Genomic DNA, 20,207 nt, shown 5'->3' on the forward strand with positions numbered 1-20,207 from the left:
GTTAAAACCACTAAAAGGCAAATGAGCATATGCTTTCCTCAAGATGTTTTGGAACTTAGTGGATAATGGAAGAAAAAACGTAATCCGTGCTGAAAACAAACTGTTTTGCAGTTTACAGCTGGAGATATGAAGAAAATTGGTGTTTTAAAATTGTTGTGAAGCATAAGAACACCTGCACTGCTGCTAATACAAGCAGTCTTTGAGATTTCATCACCATTATCCTTTATCTTTTTCTGACTGATTATCTTTCTTGTTGTAAAATTCAGATGCTACAGATTATGTGAATTGGACAATGTCATAAAACAGCCTGAAAAATTTTAATATCAAAATTTGAGGTCAAAGTACACAGATTACACGTGTAAAAAATGATAAAAACGTTGTAATAAAATCCTGGCTTCTGATTGGTCACTGCTCGTTACAGCCTCCCTATATCGCGGAAGTGGAACTTGTCAGAGTTCATCCTGCTGTCTCAGAAAGCCAGTGCTGCAGCTTTTGTAGCTTCTGTGACCCTCTCAAACCAGATAGTAAAATCTCAAAACAATGTCTCTGTCTTTCGAGGGAAGAGTCGTGCTTGTTACTGGGGCCGGAGGAGGTAAAAATCGCCGTTAGCTGAGCTGTCGACTATGTTGACGCTAAAATAGCCTCTGTATTGTTAGCACCAAATGCTAATCTGGTAGTTGTGGAGTTAGTTTCTTAGTGAACAGCCCAGTTATTAGGACGGAAATTGCATTAATCCTTTCTCTTCTTGCGCGTTTGTTAGCTGCACAGCTGCTCTAATCACGGCGTCTTGCTGACTGCTAACACTGGGCAATAACTGCAATATCAGTAAAGCAAGTCTTTGTTATTGTTATACAAAATTAGCTATTTTAATTCGAGCAGAAACCGACGTATGTCGGTCTTTTTATTTAATGGAAACGGAGATCAAAGTACGAATGTTGCAATGGCTTGTAGCTCCAGGGAAAGTGTGTGAAAGGGCATGCAGCAACGACACAGCAGTGCTGCAGGTGGTGATGGGTTTTTTCATTCTTTGGAAGTAAGCTTATACCTTTTACTCATGTGTCTTTCTTTGCACAGGTCTTGGCAGAGAATATGCACTGGCTTTTGCTGAGAGAGGTGCCTCAGTAATAGGTAAATAAAAGATATTCATTTTTTACTTATTTTACCTTGTGTTTCTATCGTAGTATTGTTAAGATGTCCTGGGACACGTGCAACAAAGCAGAATTTGGATTATCCAGGACAATGAAGCAAAGTCAAATCTTATTTATTTATATAGCACCTTTCAACATAAATATTACAAACAGCTACACAAGAAAAATTCCAAAACATTAAAATGAAAAAGTTACTTAAAAAAAAAAAAGTAAATTTAAAAACACTGAATTTTTGCTGCTCTTTCAAAGACATCACTGAGTCAACATATTCCAGGGTCAAAGGGAGAGCTACTGTTGGAGGATCGCTGTTCTCACCCTTATATCCTACACAGGCAGCTGACCCTATTCAAATGACCCCAAGGATCTCCTGGGGATGTACAGATATAAAAGTTCACCGATGTGTGCTAGTGCTTGTCCATGCAGAGCTCCAAAAGTCAAAACCAGAATCTTAAAAATTGGACTCTGAAGTTAATGTGGAGCATGTGGAAGTTAATTAGCAATGCTGTGATATGTGAAATCTTGGAAGATTTAGTCAGGTTCTGAGCAACCTGCAGATGTTCCAGGGAGGTTCAGGTAAGAAAAGTGAACACTTAATTACAATAATCCAGACGTGATGAAATCAAGGCATGAATAACAATTTCCAATTCAGAGCGTGACACAATGGAACTCAGCATAAAAGCAACAGCGAAGCAGAGATGTAATATGAGCATCTAGAAAGAAAGCTGAGTCAAATGTTACACCAAGTTCCCTGATAGATTTATCAAATGTGGTATAGGGACATAGAGTTTCCAGATAGGCAATGTACCAAGTTAAGCTGCCATGGTAACATAGCTGTAGGCTTAACCTGTGCTGGTAAACACCTAACCTGTAATTTAGTAAGTTTACATACTCCCTCCCTTTAGGTAGAGAATACTCTGTTTAGTTCATCTGTTTTTTAGCAGTCTAGCATCCACAATTTTCAAGTTATCATATTCAAATTTTGTGTGACAGTGGACACCAACAACTGCTCGAGCTGATTCCACTTTGGCGAAAATCGAGTGAAGGTCCCACCAAATGTGAAAATCAGTACAAACTTCATATTACCCACAATTTTTATTTTTTTTTATTTTTATTTTTTTATTAAATGGGTTGGCCTCAAGCTTCAGAGCGTTTACTAGGCCTTGGGGGACATGAGTACCTTGGTTGGCTAAGCATTTGACCTTGACCTTTATTGTTACTCCCCAAGGTCAAAGTTGACAATTAAATTTTTTTTTTTTTAAAGAAACCATATTGAGTAATATATCATATGAAAGGGCATGGAGAGAGCTGTACAACATATGTCTTATTTTTTCAATATGATGCCATAATAGGGTTATGTCAGAATCATAAAACATCAAAGTTGTAAATATAGAGCTTGCCCTTTGGGGGAAGTTGTGATCTCTCAGTGCTGTATTTTTATTTTTTTAATTTAAAAAAAAAATATTAGTGAGTATCATATTGGTATTCATATTTAGCTCCGCATGGATCCAGCTAGTTTCATATATCCTGTTCATAGTTTGAACATAAGGTTTATACCACTTTATGTTCATATGACTTGCTGCTGACTACACTAAAGCACCAGCTGATTTTTACCTGAAATGAGCAAAAATGTGCAGATTGCTGCATCTGTATGACATACTGGTGAAAATACCTGCTGGTTTAGTGGCGTTTCAGGCTGACGTTGAGTTGATTTGGGATTCACTGATTCAGTTTTAAGAGACTGCGACTGAATTCCATATTACTAAGTGAAACACATGACAGTTGGTTCCAAAAATGTGGGGCGCAACAGATCTTCTGTAACAAATGTCCTGAATTGAGGTGCTATACCGAATTGGGAGAGGGAAATGTTGGACTAAGATAAATTATATTGAAATTGTCGGTAAGAAGCTTGCACTATGACTGTTGGTTCTTTTATTCTTAAAATTACACAGTTGCAGGCATAAATATTTTCTAATTTCAGTATATTCCTCCTGCCATGACTGAATTTGATCTTAACTCTGTCAAGGAATCAGCTTGCCTATGCTGTTTTCTTAACCTAATCACTCATGGAGAATTGCAAAACTCACCCCATTATTGCTAATCTTTTTCTCCTTGTTGCAATAAAGTGAATGACCTTGGGGCAGACACTAAAGGAGGCGGAAAGAGTTCTGCAGCTGCTGATAAGGTGGTGGAAGAGATAAGAGCGAAGGGAGGCAAGGCAGTGGCGAACTATGGTGAGTTCTTCTCTTCTGCTTGCTTCAAGTATTTAGTTCATGTAGTGGCTGAGTGAAAAATAGTATTGATTTCTATCAGTTGGACTTGCTCAGTGATGAAACTGTTGGTGAGTATTGAAGATGTGTCTCACCTTTAGGAGAAAAAAAATCGTTTTTGAAAACAAAACAATCACTCTGTTTTATTGGCAATTTTAAATGTTGACTTTTTGTCCATTTTTTTTTTTTTTTTTTGCCACACATCACATCAATACTTAAACTTGAAAGAAGAGTGAGGCCATAAGCTTTATCATATGCCTCCCAAATCTGCTCATTGCTTCTGTATATATAACTATGAGCCAATTATAAAGGATGTTCAATATAGTCAGGCTTTCTTTGCGTTAGCTGGCTTGATAAAACCCCAGTTGTAGATAACGGGTACTGCAACAGTGGTTATCAACTTTCTTTGTTAAGCCCGGATTCCTGCTTCAGCCTCTGTGAGTGCTAACATAAAAAGTGACTTTTCACATGTCATCTGACTCTTCTTCTGCACAAATTGCTGCCTGCTCCGATCATTATCACATGATGATAATGATAAAATGGTGATGACATCTATAAATAAAATAAAAATAAAGCAGTGAAATGCAACATCTTGCAAATAAGACAAGAAATGAATGCCGCAGAAAATCATTAATCTTTGGATTTAGTGCACAGAGAGGTAAAATAAACAGTTTAACTTGAGTTAATTATGTTATCTGATAAATCTGATGGTTTACACTGATGTAACTTTACAGCTGAGCTTCATTCATGACATACGTAAGGTAGACTGCTTAACAACTTGTGCATATAAAATGTATTAACCCAGCAGAGCATCTGTATTAAATTTGGTGAAAAAATGCTGATTCCAGTCGATTTTAACCTAAAATTCCCAACTAGATTATATATTCATATATTCAACATAAGTTATCGCTGTGATTGTACCGAGGGGGAAAATAGTCACTTTTGTGACATGAAAAGCTCAGATAAACTCGGATAAACTTTAAACTCGGTTAATCTCACTTTGAAGTACAACCTGAACTAAAGCTAACAAGAAACAATCTTTTAAGACCAATTTCTCAAAAAAAAAAAAAAAAGAATGTAAAACTGAAAAATGACAGTTTTGTTATGTCTATGCAGATTCTGTAGAAGATGGAGAGAAGCTGATCCAGACAGCATTGGATGCATTTGGAAGAATAGGTGTGTATAAACCTTCTATGGAAATCCTGCGGCCACTAGTGCTGATACCTGTCACTACTGATTTACGAAATGATCATAAAATGATTGTCAGCAATGTCGTTACAGTTATTCACTGACTTTAATATCTTATATTTATTTTTTTCCAGATGTTGTTGTAAACAATGCTGGGTAAGTCCTCTAATAGCAACAATCACACATTTTATTTTCTTATTTATTATTAAAAAAGTGTTTACTCATATCATGTGCTATTAGAATGGCCATTTGGTTGCAGTTTCCAGATTCATTTGAGCATGCAATATTAGTTTATTAAAAAAGGGGGGGAAAAATCTAAATGCAGGAAAAAAATGCTAAAACCCTTTCTTTGCTTTTCCCTACCAAGAATACTTCGTGACCGATCATTTGCCAGGACGAGTGATTTGGATTGGGGTAATTACACTTTAATTACATATTTACTTGATTACCTCTGTGTCTTCTTTTGTTTACCTCACAATGATATATGTAGATCAATATGTTTTAAATTGTGTTTAAAACCTGCCATATGCTTCAAACCACACCGTTCTAATGCTAAATATCAGAGATGTGTATTGTTATGCATTAATGTTTACTTGTGTTTTTTACCTCTTACTCTGCATCACAGACCTCATTCAGAGAGTTCACTTGAGAGGCTCTTTCTTAGTGACTCGAGCTGCCTGGAACCACATGAAAAACCAAAAGTTTGGCAGGTAAGTAGCTCAGCTTGTAACAGCTATTGACGCAGGTAAAACTGTGTCATCCTCTTATTACGCAGGTAGGATATTTTTCTTTCCTTAGATCTGTCAAGTTACAGTATCCTCAACAAGCAACATTACTGGAGTGTTATCAAGACCTCGGTACCATGTGATGCATGTTCATACGTCAGCAACAGTACTAAAGATAGGCCGACAAAAAACTTTGACTATGATTAAGTGGTCTCTTGAGGATAATTGTCATAGACATATTCAGATGCTGCTTTAGTCACTATTCTTTAATACAGATAGACCTCAAATGGTGCAAAACAAAATTCATATCTTGGGTTGTTTTTGTTTTTTGTTTTTTTGATGATTTTTTTACATGCTTTTATTAGCATGATTTTTGTGATTTATAGTTTTGTTTTTGCTTTTTTCTCTACTATTTTTACACCATAAAAACTGCTGGATCAAGACATGCAATGTTAGAAAGAGTCGGTAAACTTTTTGGAATTACCAGGATTTGTCTGTGACTAATACAATTTAGTTTTATTTTTGTCTAATTCCCAAAACACCAGCTTGATGTTCCATAGCACCGTTTTAATATTGAAATAATCAACTTGTTCTCAACCTGAAGTCATTTTACGAAAGCTGTCTTTTGCCCATAAGGCACCGTACACAGAGGGATTTCAGGAATATTTTAGAGATCTGCAAACACTGCAAACAGATCTGGGGGTGCCATTAGCATTAGTCCCTTTTTTTTTTTTTTTTTTTTTTTATTAGCTGTGGCTAACGTCCAGCTGGCACCTTAGTGTTTTGCTCTTGGTGCAGCTTTTTACTTTCCGCCACTCATTATTTGTAGAGAGACGACTGAACAGCTGTGTCGAACTTGACCACATTGGAATTGTGGTGAAGTTGCACATCTGTTCCATATGAAGCTTACTGCCCACTCCACTGAGACTATCCTACACTTTTTTTGCCTTATCTAAAATAATTTATTTCTTTGGCTGCCTTGGAGCAAAGCGGACCACAACCGAGTGAATATGTCAGTTGTGTTTATGTTCTCCTTTGAACTTTCTTGAACTTGTACTGAGGATATGTACAGACTGGCTTTGGCGACAGTTATTTTAGATTACAATGTATAAATGTATACATTGTTTATTTGGAACTGGTGAAACAATTAAGTTTCCCTTTTTTGTTTCATGTTTTTCTGTAAAAGCTGAAGATTTTACTTTATTATATGTTATATATACCTGTGTTAGTTGTGTTGTTCTTCAGTATATTCATCATGTTCAAGTTCGGACAGTAAAATAAATAGTATTTGAAACAAAATCAACCTTAATCTTCACTTAGGAGCAAAAGTGAACCTTTAATCTTGACAGAAATTGTGATTTGATTTATAACATACTAATTTTTTTTCCCATGTCGCTCAGCCATTCTAGTGGATGATTGTTACTAACTTGAAACAATGATGAAGTTAGCAGATGAAGTTTGTATTGATTTTTGCTTTAACGATGCCATGCGTTGCTTATGGAGGATAAATGATGACAGTGTCGACTTAGACAGACATGCAGTGCATATTCCGGTGTTTGATTAATGGGGGTTTTACTAACAGGCCTCTGTTGCATGTGAAGCTAATAACATTAGCAGTGGCTGTTTTCTGGAACGGAACTGTTATTGAGATTTTTATTAATTACAGATGGGCTTTTCGTGACATGCAAAACAGACTCTGAACAAAAGCCTTTTTTTTTTTTTTTATGTTCAGAAAAAAGTCTGTGTTATAGTTTGCAGAGGAATGTTGCTCAAGTGTTATCATAGGTAATAGATGTCCTTCTCAAGTGCACACAAACCATTTTACACAAATAGCATCTCATAAACACTAAAGTAACATTTGTACTGCACTGAGCTCAAGAGCATCTTATTACTGTGTGGAATAAAAAAAAACCTTTGGAAATAATGATGCTGATATTGAATGAAGGTTGTCCGGCAGCTGTGGTTGGCTGCTTTTTGGTATAGTTTGGATCTACTTGCCCCAGTTAGAGCAGTGCTTCTCAAACCTTTTTCTGCTATGCCCCATTTCAGAAGACAAGTCCAGGCTCCACACCCCACATTTTATTTATTTTTTTTAAAATTATTCCTCTTCCAAAGAGTTCTGAGTGATTCGCTTTAGTTTTAAACCATCTATAACCCAATAACACAATGTCCCCGTCAGTGGGCCACGAAGAGGTAATTAAATGTTGCAAAAAAGGATGTACTGACATCTTACAAGAAGCTGTCCACCACCATCATCAGAACACCAGAGGAGGGACTGTCTCGAGAATGAACAATGTCAGTAGAGTTCCAGAAATGTATAGAAATAATGTCAAGCTTTATTAAGCCTGTTCTATAAGCACATCTTGGTCCACCGCCTTACACTTTGTGTTTTTTGTTTTTCATTTAATTTGTCATCCCTCTGTATTTTGCAGTGCTCATGGGAAATTTTAAAATCCAATCTCGGTGTGCAGTCACCTCAAACAAAAATGTACGGTACATTTAAAGGTAAAACCACAGCAGAAATAAATGAAATGATAAAGGTCATAGCCTGACTCCCCTGCTCACTCACTATATGAAAACATGAAGGAATACACTTACATAATGTGTTTATGTTCTGGATCAAGTCCCTGGTGCAACATTTTATCATGCGATGCTCTTTAAATATTACTGTGCTGAGACATTTGAGCACAGAAATTGATATTATTATACAGAGTACTGTATCTGATGACCGGCAAGGTGTTCCTCAGAAGTCTCCTGCACCTAATGTAGCGTTGTTTATGATGGTCACCTTGTTAAAGCTAGTGTCTGTGTAAACATGCTAGGATTGCATGACTAGATGCTTACATATGCACGTTCCTGGGTGTAAGCAGGCATGAAAAATATCTAAGTCTTTGTAAGATTGTGTGTGGAGAGGCCGTCTGGGTCTCTTATGACTCCTTCGTGATGCCTGTCACTTTGCATTAATCCTAACGTTGCCTCCGGTTTTCTGTGGCCAGAATCATCATGACTGCTTCAGCCGCAGGGATCTATGGCAACTTTGGCCAGGCCAACTACAGCGCTGCCAAGCTGGGCTTGCTGGGGCTGGCTAACACGTTGGCAATCGAGGGTCGCAAGTACAACATCCACTGCAATACGATTGCTCCTGTTGCTGGGTCACGGCTCACAGAAACAGTCATGCCTCCAGGTAAGAGTAAAAAACATATATTAACATATATGAACATATATATTGTATGCAGCTGGTCTATATGATGTAGGTTCACACACCCTTACAGATAATGTTTTTTTTCTCCTTTTATCTCATTGAACAGGCTGAAATGGACAAATGGGTTTTAACCAAAGCATTTTTTGAGAGCAGTTGCATAATGTAATACCATGTAATGTGGATTTACAAAATTTGAGGCAACAGCACTCCCGTTCAACATGCAAATTTTTCATCTAATATTCAAGAGCAGTGTTTTCTTGCTTTTCCAAGGGCCATGATGAAATCATGCACCCTGTGAGTGCTTTAAAAGTTTTAATGTGTCAGCCCTTTATTTTAGCAGGCGGCTATGTCCTCCTTGCATTACTGTATGTGTTGTCTTCCAGTATTAAGAGAAAAAGTAAGCTAACAAATCATTTATAGTTTTTGTGTTGAACACATTTTAGAAAGAGGGCATACAGCATTGAATGCCTACAATTAAGATTAAGCAACTAAAGATATAGAATTGGCAATCTTATCTTGTGTATTAATATAACACAAAACAAAAAACATCACCCTTAAGAATAACTGGGACTGGGAATGTTTTTCCAACCCCTGACTCTGTATTTGTAAAAATCTGAACGTCACAGTTACACTGAGCATGCTCTGTGACTGCAGCTCTGGAATAAGAAGTATTAAGTGAATTAAGGGAAAGGTTTTGTTGCCCTGCCGTGCCAGCCTACGGTAGCATCTGTCGCACACTGCGTTGTGCCAACTGTCACAGGGGCCTCACCTTAGTAAATGACTTGGTTCCATATGTTTGCTTTCACTCACTGACACTTTTCTAAAAAAAATTAATGACAAAACCCATCTTGCTAAGCAGCAGCGTGTTTAATGAAGCAGAAGGGCTTCTTTTTACCACTAGGGTACAGATATTTTCAGCACACACAAGGGATATTAAAAAAAAAAAAGTTTAAGCTTGTGCCATATTTTCTTTTTCAGTTAATTCCAGCATGTTTAAGAAATATTTCGCTAACAGATTGCTAGTACTAGGACTGATACTGACCTGGTCTCATGAATTCAAGCATTCTGTTTGTTTCTTCATGTGAAGCCAGTTCATGTTTTTGCCATCTGTCTTGCAGAAGATTATAAGTTAAACGCAAAAACAAACAATATGTAGTATTGTACTCCATGTATAAATGAACCAAATGCAACATATTTTAAAAATCAAGACCTTCTTTGCCCTTTATTACAGATGTAAACCAGATGTTTTGTTTTATGTAGATCTTGTGGCGTCTCTGAAGCCTGAGTATGTTGCTCCTTTGGTCCTCTGGCTCGGTCATGAACAATGCCAGGAGAATGGAGGACTGTTTGAGGTACTGAAACTGTCACTATACTGCTTGTAGCTTTGTTTCATCTTAGAGAAAAATAATGTACAATAGCATATTCTTTTTCTATAAAGAGGCAATATTTCTTAATCTCCATGCGCATTTGCTCTTCTCTTCATGTTTGACTCCCTTTAGGTTGGTGCAGGGTGGATTGGTAAATGTGAGTACTGTGTGTTTTGTCCAGAGGAAATGTCTGTATGCATTTGCCATATTCATTAGTCCCTCAGACTGCTGCTACAGTATGTGTGGGGTTTATACTGTGCCATGACCCCTGTATTTTTGTGTGTGTAGTGCGCTGGGAGCGTACTCAGGGCTATATAGTGAGACAGAAGAACCAATCCATGAAACCTGAGTCCATCAGGGACCACTGGGAAAAAATATGTGACTTCACAGATGCCACCAAACCTGCTAATATACAAGGTCAGTCATGCACCAGGCCAAATACACACTTACGCAATTGGTAACCTACAGAAAAATGTATAAGTGTATTGTCACACTTGAGGACAATATATACACACACACACACACACACACACACACACACACACACACACACACACACACACACACACACACACACACACGACTTCAAGTCCGTCCTCATGGGTTTTAGCTGTATTTTTTTACTATATTAAAATATGTTTAATACAGTTTAATCATAAAAGCAGATTGTTTACAATAACTAATACATGGCTCACAGAAATGGTTATGCCTTCAGGTAGGAGTAAAAAACATATATTGCATGCAGCTGATCCACACACTCTTACAGATACTATTTTTTTTTTTTCTTTTATCTTATTGGACACACTTGAGGACAATATACACACACATGACATGACAAAATATGGGCTCAGAGAGAAAAGAATGAATAAAGACATTCTGAATAGGCAGGCTTTTCCCATTTCACTCATAGTGGAGTAAAACTTAGTAATTCAGCCTAAACAGGCAAAGATGAGCTAAATTGAATTAAAATGAATGCTGTTGAGATGCTTGTCATTTGGATTTCGGATGTGATTTAATTGTTTTCCGCTGAACTTGTTGTCTGTGTCCAGACTGGACATTAAAATTACCATCATTACCTGAGGCCTCAGTCAGATCGTTTTATTGATCTTGCAGCGAGCAACTGGCAACCACTGCACTGGCGAGTAATCTGTACTCCCCAACTGGTTGTGAGTTTGCTGGCAGTTGCTAGCATGACACTGGTTGTAAAGAGGCTGCACTGAAACCTTGTGATTGCTGTGGGTGCTAACAGGGAATCATTAGTTTGCATGGAAGATGCCAACTTGTCTTGCAAACTAATTACTAAGCAGTAATGAAACTGTGAGAAATGCAGTGCAATTCAGAAACATAAAAATGTTTACCAGTCTGGATGGGCAAGATAGCCATGGCTGTGAATGGGTAAATGAGACATGTAGTACAGGTCGGACTTGAACCTGGGCTACTGCACTTTCACCATAGGCTTGTCTGCTCCCCGCTGAGCTCAAGTGCCTCCCAGAAAGTTTTTAAGTTAAAAAAACATTACACTCTGAAGTGATCAGGTTGTCTAAACATGGACTCACAGCACTGCAAGCCACTGTGGCGTGTGCTTTCTCTGAGCAGATAGTCGTCACAGATGTGCTCTAGCGTAACGTTTCACCAAGACTGCAAGCACGGCTTTTGACAGTTTCACATGTGAATTATTTCATGTTACTGAAGCTCAGTGGTCTTATCCTTCAAAGTAATTGACAACCATCAGATTTGTCCATCGTTGTTAAAAGATGTAAGAGATGTAAGCTTTTATGAAAATGTAAAACACGGTCTTTAAGAATTGATTTCTTGCCTTTAGTCTTGAATGGTCATTTATTCACTGTGAGCTGAATCATTTCTCTTCAAAGCAGTAACCACGCAACACAGACCAGAGATGAGACTATTTTCACAGCGGCTTTCCTTATTAGTGCCCGGATCACACTTTCACACTTGTTTGACTCACTCTTTGTTGAGTCAGAATTATTCAGATTTTAGATCATTACATGGCTACATAATTTGCCCTTTGGTCTTGGAGTAGTAGTGGGCTAACTTTGTGCTACTCTAAAGAAATTCATGTCTTTCATGTTTTAGTAGTATGGCCTTAGTAAATGTCTAGATATACACAACCTTTGAGTCATTTTCCACAATACTGGTTTATACCCAAATAAATCTGCAGTTTTGTTGCAACATTTTTATGTGATATTGGTTGATTGTTAGAAGAGAGGGAAATAAAAAAGCAGTGTTTTGAGACCTGTCTTTTAATTAAACTTATGATTAGCCTCTTTTGAGTGGAACCACTTTTGAAGAGCTCAATGAAAGGAAAAATAAAAGCACCTGGCTTGTTAGCCCTCATGTAGTCATGCTGTCAGGCTCAGCGCTTATGAGGGTGATAACCTTCTGAAATCATCTGTATTTACAGTGAGTTGGGTAACAATCAAAGACTGAGGACCAGATGGTGGTGGAGATGATGTGAATGAGGTGGAGAAAAGAAGCCAAGTTCAATATGATGTTGAGTGTGAACGAGTGCAGTATTGTTCAGAAAAGAGCTCCAGCAAACAAGAGGCTGGCGATTGTTGATTATTATTTCTCTCCACCTTATCCTTCCTTTCATATCCACATTCAAAGAGAGGGTGGCGGTGTTAACATTAACAGAATGGGGGTGGCAGTCCCACAGGGCACTAGCTGGTCTCATTAGCATGGCTTTGTAGTACCACCTCATTTGTATCTTATTTGTTGCTACCTCTTTTTGGTAAGTGCCTGCCGCTGAGTGACGGTAATAGGATCTCTGGTCTTCTCAGTCTTACCCTGGTCCCGGTCCGTGCACGTTTCAGCTATTTTCCTTTGTTCATGCAGCAACAGGTTGAATCAGCATATATATTTAAAGAGTTGTGTTGCCTTTGTTGTTACATTTACACTTTTTGGGTGTTCTTAAAACAACCTGAGAACCCACAGTGAGGACTTGTGCAAACAACTGTTTGAATAGAGAAATGTTTATTCTGCAGGTACATAAGGGCTCTCATGTATTTCCATTTTAAAGCTGCTTCTGGATCAGTATGTTTTAGACTGAAATTCATTTATTCAGCATTTGCATAGTTTCACTGAAACATGAACCCCAGGCTTGTTGTTCTATAGCTGGGTTAAAAAAAAAAATCAGTCTTTGCAGTTTCCTAACTGTGAAACCAGAATGAGCAACTACACATAAGAGACAATTGAAAGAATATTTCGAAATTCAAAGACCTCTCAGTGCAATCATCAACTCAGAGTGAGGTTCGAAAAACGCGACCAAATTCCTGTTTTGCAGCCTTTTAACAGTTTAACAATAAATGCTAAAGAGCTGAACATACTAGTACATGCCCATGCTGCTGTATTATTTCATCTGCTCATACTGATATTTAATCACACGTAGAAAATGTAATTACAGTAATTGTAGGTCTCTTGCAATGCTCAGGTCCTGCTCAATTATATAAATGTTGTTGTAGTCTGTTTGGTTGTTGCTAGGCGACGTGATCACATAGTATGTCATTCATAATTCAACCTTTTGTAGATATAGATTAATGTCATTGTCATGCCATTACAGTGATACAATGGTTTTATAAAGTATTATAGTTGCATAAACAGTAGAAAACCGGTCATTTTAGCTCATTGGTAGGGTGTATACTGATTATGCCATAATATACAAACCTCCAGGGGACTAAGATGTTCCTTCAGGCTTATAGAGGGAGACTTTTTGCATTATATTAAGAAAGATATAATGTTTATTTAGAGCCGAAATAACGTGGAAGAAGGTGGCTTTATTTCCATTCATTTAATATATGTTAAAAATATTTTTTTAGAGCTGTTAAGTTGTGTCGTGCATCGCTTTGATGGCTGGCTGTTGTCTTAGTAACCTTTTAATGTACTTACTACCAGCTCATATGATCACCAATGAGTGATACTGTGCTCTCATTGGTGGACAGTTCAATTGCTACCCTGGATGTTGATCAAATATTTCTGCCCACTTTGTGTTTGACTGTGATTTAGATTGTTTGTTTGACTTGAAGTTGCCAGATTGATTGATTACAGTTCAACCGTTTAGTTTCTGCAATACAGATTTTTTTTTTTCTGTTAATGGTTTGTATTATATTGAATTAGTGAAACTTGAATAGATGCAATTTGTTTATAACTATTTGGTTTAAAAAACATAATTATATTTGGCTGTATACACAAACTATATATAATTTATGTGGAGCAAATTCTAATATGTAATACATGTGAAATGGCATGCAGTACCTAGATGAGGAGTATTTGGTCAAATCCAGCATGATGGGGAGGGGAAAAAGCAAGCGGTGCAGAAGGAATTAGGGAGGCAACAGTCTTTCTTCTGTTTGCAACACACATGCATGCAAACTGTATACTCGGCTGGAGACTGCCCGGCATGGTGAAACACACTCAAGATACTTCTTAGACTTGCTGCACAGCTTGGTGGGTGTGTGTGTGTGGGTGTGTGTGTGTGTGTGTCGGTGTGTGTGTGTGTGTGTGTGTGTGTGTCCAGGTCCCAGCATGCTGCTATATAAAACGGCTCCCTGAACTACTCAAAAACCACACCCCACTCTACACAATATGCTTAATGAAACATTTGACATTTAGCAGATGATTATGTTGATGCTTATTCGTTATATTACCAAGAGCTACACGAGAAGACTAATTATTATTGTCATGCCTTTACAATATATTAAGCTAAGTGCAGCATCTAAATTAGTGGCACAATAAAAACAATCTGTGCAAGTTATTGTTCGCATAGATAAAACAAACCTCACACAGTTGTTTTACAAATGTCATTGGTTTTCCTTTAAGACGGGCAGTTTCCTCTTCTGTAGCAATTGTTGATTTCTACTCATATAAGAGAGCCAGTTTCAACACTTCACCCATGCTGTGTTTATTTCCAAATGAAAACAAAACTCTTTGACTATTGCTGAGGAATAAATTCATCTTGCTGAGAAGTAACATGATTATCTTGGTTGGCTAACAGCATGTATCGCTCTCACATTTATTTAGAGTCTCTGCAGTCAATGGTGAGTGTGCTGTCTCAAGTGGAATCGCAGGGTGATGTTGGTGTGAATCCAGCAGCAGCTGCAGCCTCTGCAGGCTTGGGATCAGGGATTGATCCTGTAAGTAAAATAATCTGTTAATGTGTTTTCTTGCTTTTTTTTTCTTCTTCTTTAGTTCAATGTTGATATAAAACTAAATCATAAAGTTTAGTTTTAAAATCTGTATTTACAAGAGTCCTAACTGCTGTCTCTTGGCTGCTGTGCTTTATATGAAATGTGGAACATGAGAAACATCAAAGGTGGATGTGAGATATTAGTCAGATGTAAACAAAAACTCAGAGCAGCTGTTTATTAAATGGTTTGCAAAATGCATGGCTTTGTCTGGAGGGGATCACTGCATGTGTTTAATACAGAGCCAGTGTATGTTAGTAAAAGTGGAAGTAGCTACTGTGACAGGTCTAACTGATTTGTGGATTGATGTTTTGAAGGCTTTGCCCTAGCATCTAGGGCATCTACCCTAGCATCTGACTATAAATCGAAAGACTTTCATACTCGTATAGTAGCAATTTGTCCACGACATGGTATCAATGCCTGAAAGGGATCAGGGTGTGGAACAGTTGCATCTTCAGGTACAGAGTAGCATTATAGCATTTGAGCTAGCTGGCAGGAGATATATCTGGAACAGTTTAGATAACTGTAGACATAGCTTTTAACCCTCTCAAGGCAGGCGTTGTCAATTTGCAACAGTTAAAAACTAACAACCTGATTACCCCACATACATATTTTATGAGTTTTTTTTTTTTTTTTAATAACTCAGAAGTACCACTGCAGGACTTGGCTGTGCATTAGCAACAAAAAGTTTAATTTGAGCCTGAGAGGGTTAATTAAAAAACATCAGGACTTTATTATCTAATGCATCTGGGATGCATTTAGGAAACATGAATAAAGAAACCCATATCCATTCATGCTTTCCTTTTTATGATGTAAAAAAACAGACATACAAGATGTTTTTTAAAGTCTTCCACTGTTTCCTGGCTTCTGCAGTTCTTAACCTTATTGCCATCGGTGTTACTCAGTTTTGTCTTCTTCATTTAATTTCTATCATTCTTCCTACTGAGACTGTTCTACTCTCTGATATAGCTGGGTCATAATGACACATGCAGCTCTAAACAGTGTTTCAAATATGTCAACACATTAAATTTAGTTGGGAACAATAATAAACCACTCAGAAACTGCTTCTACGACATGCATGTGTACTTGGATGTCACCTGTAAATATTGGATGGTACCAGACAAGAGCCTGCTCAAACTAGCTTTTAAAATGTAAAGTACCTAAGCTGTTGGAGCACCACAGAGCAGCGATGAATCCCTGGATACGTTCTCCTTTACTTTACTGTGTTTCCTGTTACTGAAGCTCAGAAAAGGGAACTTGTTACAGCTCAAACATGGCTGAGTTCCTAAATAAAACACCAAGCTGCAAGTAGTGCTGCATCCCAACATGGTTCTCCACACAAATGGCCAAATTGAGCTTGCATTGAGCTGCATGTAGTATGCAGTAGTTAAACTGCCCAACAGATGTCCAAAATGCTACTCAAACCGAATTCTCTTTTTGCACAAATATTTATAAAATTATTTTGAATTGTGTTGCCGTTGCCTGATAAAATGGCTAATTAACAGTGTATGTGAATTGCCACATCTAGAAGAAGGAAGGAATGAACAGTATTCATGCATTGGTTAGGTAATGCATTGCTTAAGAATATTATTATTATTATTATTATTATTATTATTATTATTATTATTATTATTATTATTAATAATAATGGATTGCATTTATATAGCGTTTTTCGAAACCCTCAAAGTGCTTTACAATTCCACTATTCATGGAATAGTGGAATTCCTAATTGGAATATTAGGTGCTAGATGATGCACAGTGAGGGTGTTTTAATGGTTCAGTGGTTACAGTGTACACCAAATGCATGCCTATACATTTCTGGACAATATTTGGGGTTTTCAGTAAATGGCCACAATGGATTCATGTAGAAATGAAAGAAAAAAAAAAAAGCTGACAGTGAAACATTTGTATAATGGAATCAAATGTCTAAAAACAATAAAGAAATATGAGCACTTGTGGAATGTTTGTATATTTTAGAATCAGATTTTGTTTGATTTTTTTCTCATTTTACACATAAAATGTTTTATAAAAAACAAGATTTCAAAACTATGTTAAACAACAGCAACAAAACTTTCATGCACAAGTATGAAATAAGATAAATAGACCTGCAACAGGCCTGTCTAGTGTATATCCATACTTTCACCCAGTTGTAGGCTCTAACGACAATAAATTGTACAAGTCAAAGATAATGTCAGTATTACTAGCTGCCTTGGCTAAATAATTTTTTTCTTCTGCTGTGTCTTATGGTTGCACATTTTGTTTCTTGGTGTTTTATTGATTTGCCTTCTCAAAATTACCTTTTTTTGCAAACTGTTCTTTTAAATCCTGTGAGTCATTAACAGCACTTACTAGCCAGGTTCAATAATATCATGATTCAGTGCCTAAATGTGAAATGAGGTATACTCACTCTTGTGTATCACTGTCCTCTCTGCTGTGGCTCTCTGAGCTTTTGTGGCTCCCTGGTTAGGAGATTTGGAACAGAGTCACACTGTAGCCTCAAGACAAACATCACAACCGTGTCCTCGGCTGACGTTTGTGTGTGTTTGTGTGTAGTTCTGCCCACACATGCTCTGCTAGTTGCATTTGTGCCTTTGTCCTTGTCATGCTAAGAGGTACACACACTGCTTAAGTTATCAGCTGTGCGGCTTCTGTATTGCTGGCATGCCATGGAGCTCAATCTGTATACAGGTCTGATAGCCCAAAATATTATTTGTTGTAACATTTATGTAGGCAAAGCAATATACCAGAGGCATAGCAAGGTTAAAATATAGAGGTTTTTATTCTAGTTTAGTGCCATGTTCATTCGACAGTAGTAATTATGGTAGTGTCATTGAAATATCTTGGTTCATACAGAGAGGTGTTTCTATGTTGTTTTCTAAATGGGATGAAAAAGAAAAGAAAGCACCTTTTTTTTCATAATGCAATTCAAACTCCAGGTTTCAAGGTTAATCTTTCTAACGCTTCCATAAAGCAGACAGAAATAGAACTCTATTATATTGAAATGTATTTATTATGTTTATTGTGTGAGCCATATATTTTTGTTCTTGCACTTTTTACTAAAGTAGGTTGGCCTTATTCAAAACTCAATAGTCTTTAGTTATCTTATATTAGGCCATAGTGCAGCCCTGATCTGTTTCATTCTATCTGACTGCAAGAGACTGTATGAAATAACTGGATATCCACCGCACACATGCACAGGGATGAAGACGTAATGCCGTCAAAATTACATATGTGAGCTGAGTGGTGCAAGCAACCTGATGAGGTATCTGGCTTTTTAACAGGCGTGCACAATGAGGCTGCAGGCGTGCTGCTAGAAGCCCTGTCCCAGTGAAAGGATATATGGCGGTGTGACAGTCGACCTGTTTGGTGTCTCAACATTTCCAAAGCAATCTACTGTTCTTCTCTCCCTTAAAACCAACTAGGCTACCAGAGCACACACTGGCACACCCCTGGCCAGATGGCCTGCTGTATGTCTTCTCTTGCTTCCTTTGCTCATGCGCTTCACAGGATAGAGGGATACATACTGACCAGGGAGGGTTTGGTTCCCAGTGATCCCACTGAGTTTTGATGTCCTATCTCAGCTGCAGGGGTGTGTTTTTTTTTTTCTTCCACACTCAGATCTCCTTCATCTATATGTATGGTCACTGAAGGGCTGGGCAAACCTTTGAGTTCTTGTGAGGAAACCCGGGCCCAGACCATATTAAATAATTGGGCATCATCAGTTAGGGTATTGTATTACCAATAGGTGAAAGCTCATTTCCAGCTGATGTAAAGATCAACATGTGGTCCCTTAGCAGTGCTCTAAGCTTGTATTTCCAAATGTTACTGAACCACCGGCTCTCAGTCTTAACTATCCAAGTGTATGTCGCGCCTGTCTCAGCCCATCATGTTGTGGTGGATAATTGTTATGTTGGGTGTCATCCTCTGGTGGGTCATTTTCTGAATGGTGCTTTTTGCCTTTGGCCACAACATGCTGTCACTTCCTTCATGGAAAACACAATTGTTCTGGAAGCTTAGTCTTCTCCATCCTTTGAACCCCTCGAGGGGAGTTACCAGAGATGGTTATCTGGTAAGACTGCCTTTCTTCTCACTGTTGCATCAACAAAGCATGTAACTGAACTTCATGTCCTGTCTGCTGCCATGGACTGTTTGTGTTGTCATCCTAATGGGCGTGGGATTGCTTTGTTGCTCATCACTTCTTTTCTTTCCAGAATGCTGTCCACCTGTCATACCTATTATTTTGTCTGCCTTTGGCACTCAGAGAGGGGGCAGAGGACCTGTGTTATAATGTCAGCTTTGCCCTTTTCAGGCTGTAAGACTGTAGATTGGCACGAATGCTGAGTTCTATAACGGATGCATTCTTTGTCCGTTATGGGCACAGGAAGGGAACTCCTTTCACACTCGGTTGTTGATACCACTTCAGGAGCGTAAAGACTTTGAGGTTTCCAAATTCTGTGCCGCTGTTGGTTGGGCTTCCTTCTTTGCCTGCTTCTACAGGGGTAATATGGCTACCCCCCACCCCTTTTTCCCTGCAGTCTGAGCTTGTGGTGAGTGGAGATCCCCTCTGACTTTGTGGGTATGGGTCATCCAGGTATTTCATGCCGTCTCTTGCAGTCAGGAACAATGGAATGAAACAAGAGTTAAAACTGTAACTAAGGGTATATGAATTCTGGTTGACCGCCAGAGTTATTGTAGGAATTTTGATGATTGCTGGGTGCATGTGTCACCCAAGACACACATGTGACTTTCTTGGTATTGTATTGACCTCTCTCCACATGCAAGGTGGATATCAAGGTATTTCATATATTCATATTTCATGGCTGCCATTCAGTCTTAGTTACATTCATACTCTTGTTTTAAATCCTCTCGTCTTGAGACAACAGCAGTTGTGTGCCTGGGTTGATCACATTATCCTCCTTCTCCTTTAATACATAAAAAGCTAAGTGTAGGGAAGGGGGAAAAAAAAAACTGTCACAAGGTAGTGAACTCCTAGTGCCGGTCCCAATCTGGGATAAATGTGAGGATTGTGCCAGGAAGAGTGAAAAGTCTGTGCCAACCCAAATATGTGGCTCCATCTGCTGATAACTGCTTGGGGAATAATGAAGCAAC

General features: G+C 38.1%; 1 protein-coding gene across 1 annotated transcript in view; it reads left to right on the plus strand.

The window, feature by feature from the left end:
• The first annotated feature begins 430 nt into the window (after positions 1-430).
• hsd17b4 (hydroxysteroid (17-beta) dehydrogenase 4) overlaps positions 431-20,207 on the plus strand; it is a 33,343-nt gene continuing 13,566 nt past the window's right edge. Inside the window, exons 1-12 of the mRNA XM_005919087.3 lie at positions 431-592; positions 1,075-1,128; positions 3,272-3,379; positions 4,532-4,591; positions 4,738-4,759; positions 4,971-5,017; positions 5,229-5,313; positions 8,325-8,512; positions 9,791-9,882; positions 10,030-10,054; positions 10,186-10,314; positions 14,935-15,047. Coding sequence (XP_005919149.1) covers positions 541-592; positions 1,075-1,128; positions 3,272-3,379; positions 4,532-4,591; positions 4,738-4,759; positions 4,971-5,017; positions 5,229-5,313; positions 8,325-8,512; positions 9,791-9,882; positions 10,030-10,054; positions 10,186-10,314; positions 14,935-15,047 — 975 coding nt within the window. The 5' untranslated portion in view covers positions 431-540. The remainder of the gene's footprint in view (positions 593-1,074; positions 1,129-3,271; positions 3,380-4,531; positions 4,592-4,737; positions 4,760-4,970; positions 5,018-5,228; positions 5,314-8,324; positions 8,513-9,790; positions 9,883-10,029; positions 10,055-10,185; positions 10,315-14,934; positions 15,048-20,207) is intronic.

Source organism: Haplochromis burtoni, unplaced genomic scaffold (genome assembly GCF_018398535.1).
Source record: "Haplochromis burtoni strain Fernald_Lab_line unplaced genomic scaffold, NCSU_Asbu1 Contig_34, whole genome shotgun sequence".
NCBI classification, from domain to species: Eukaryota; Metazoa; Chordata; class Actinopteri; order Cichliformes; family Cichlidae; genus Haplochromis; species Haplochromis burtoni.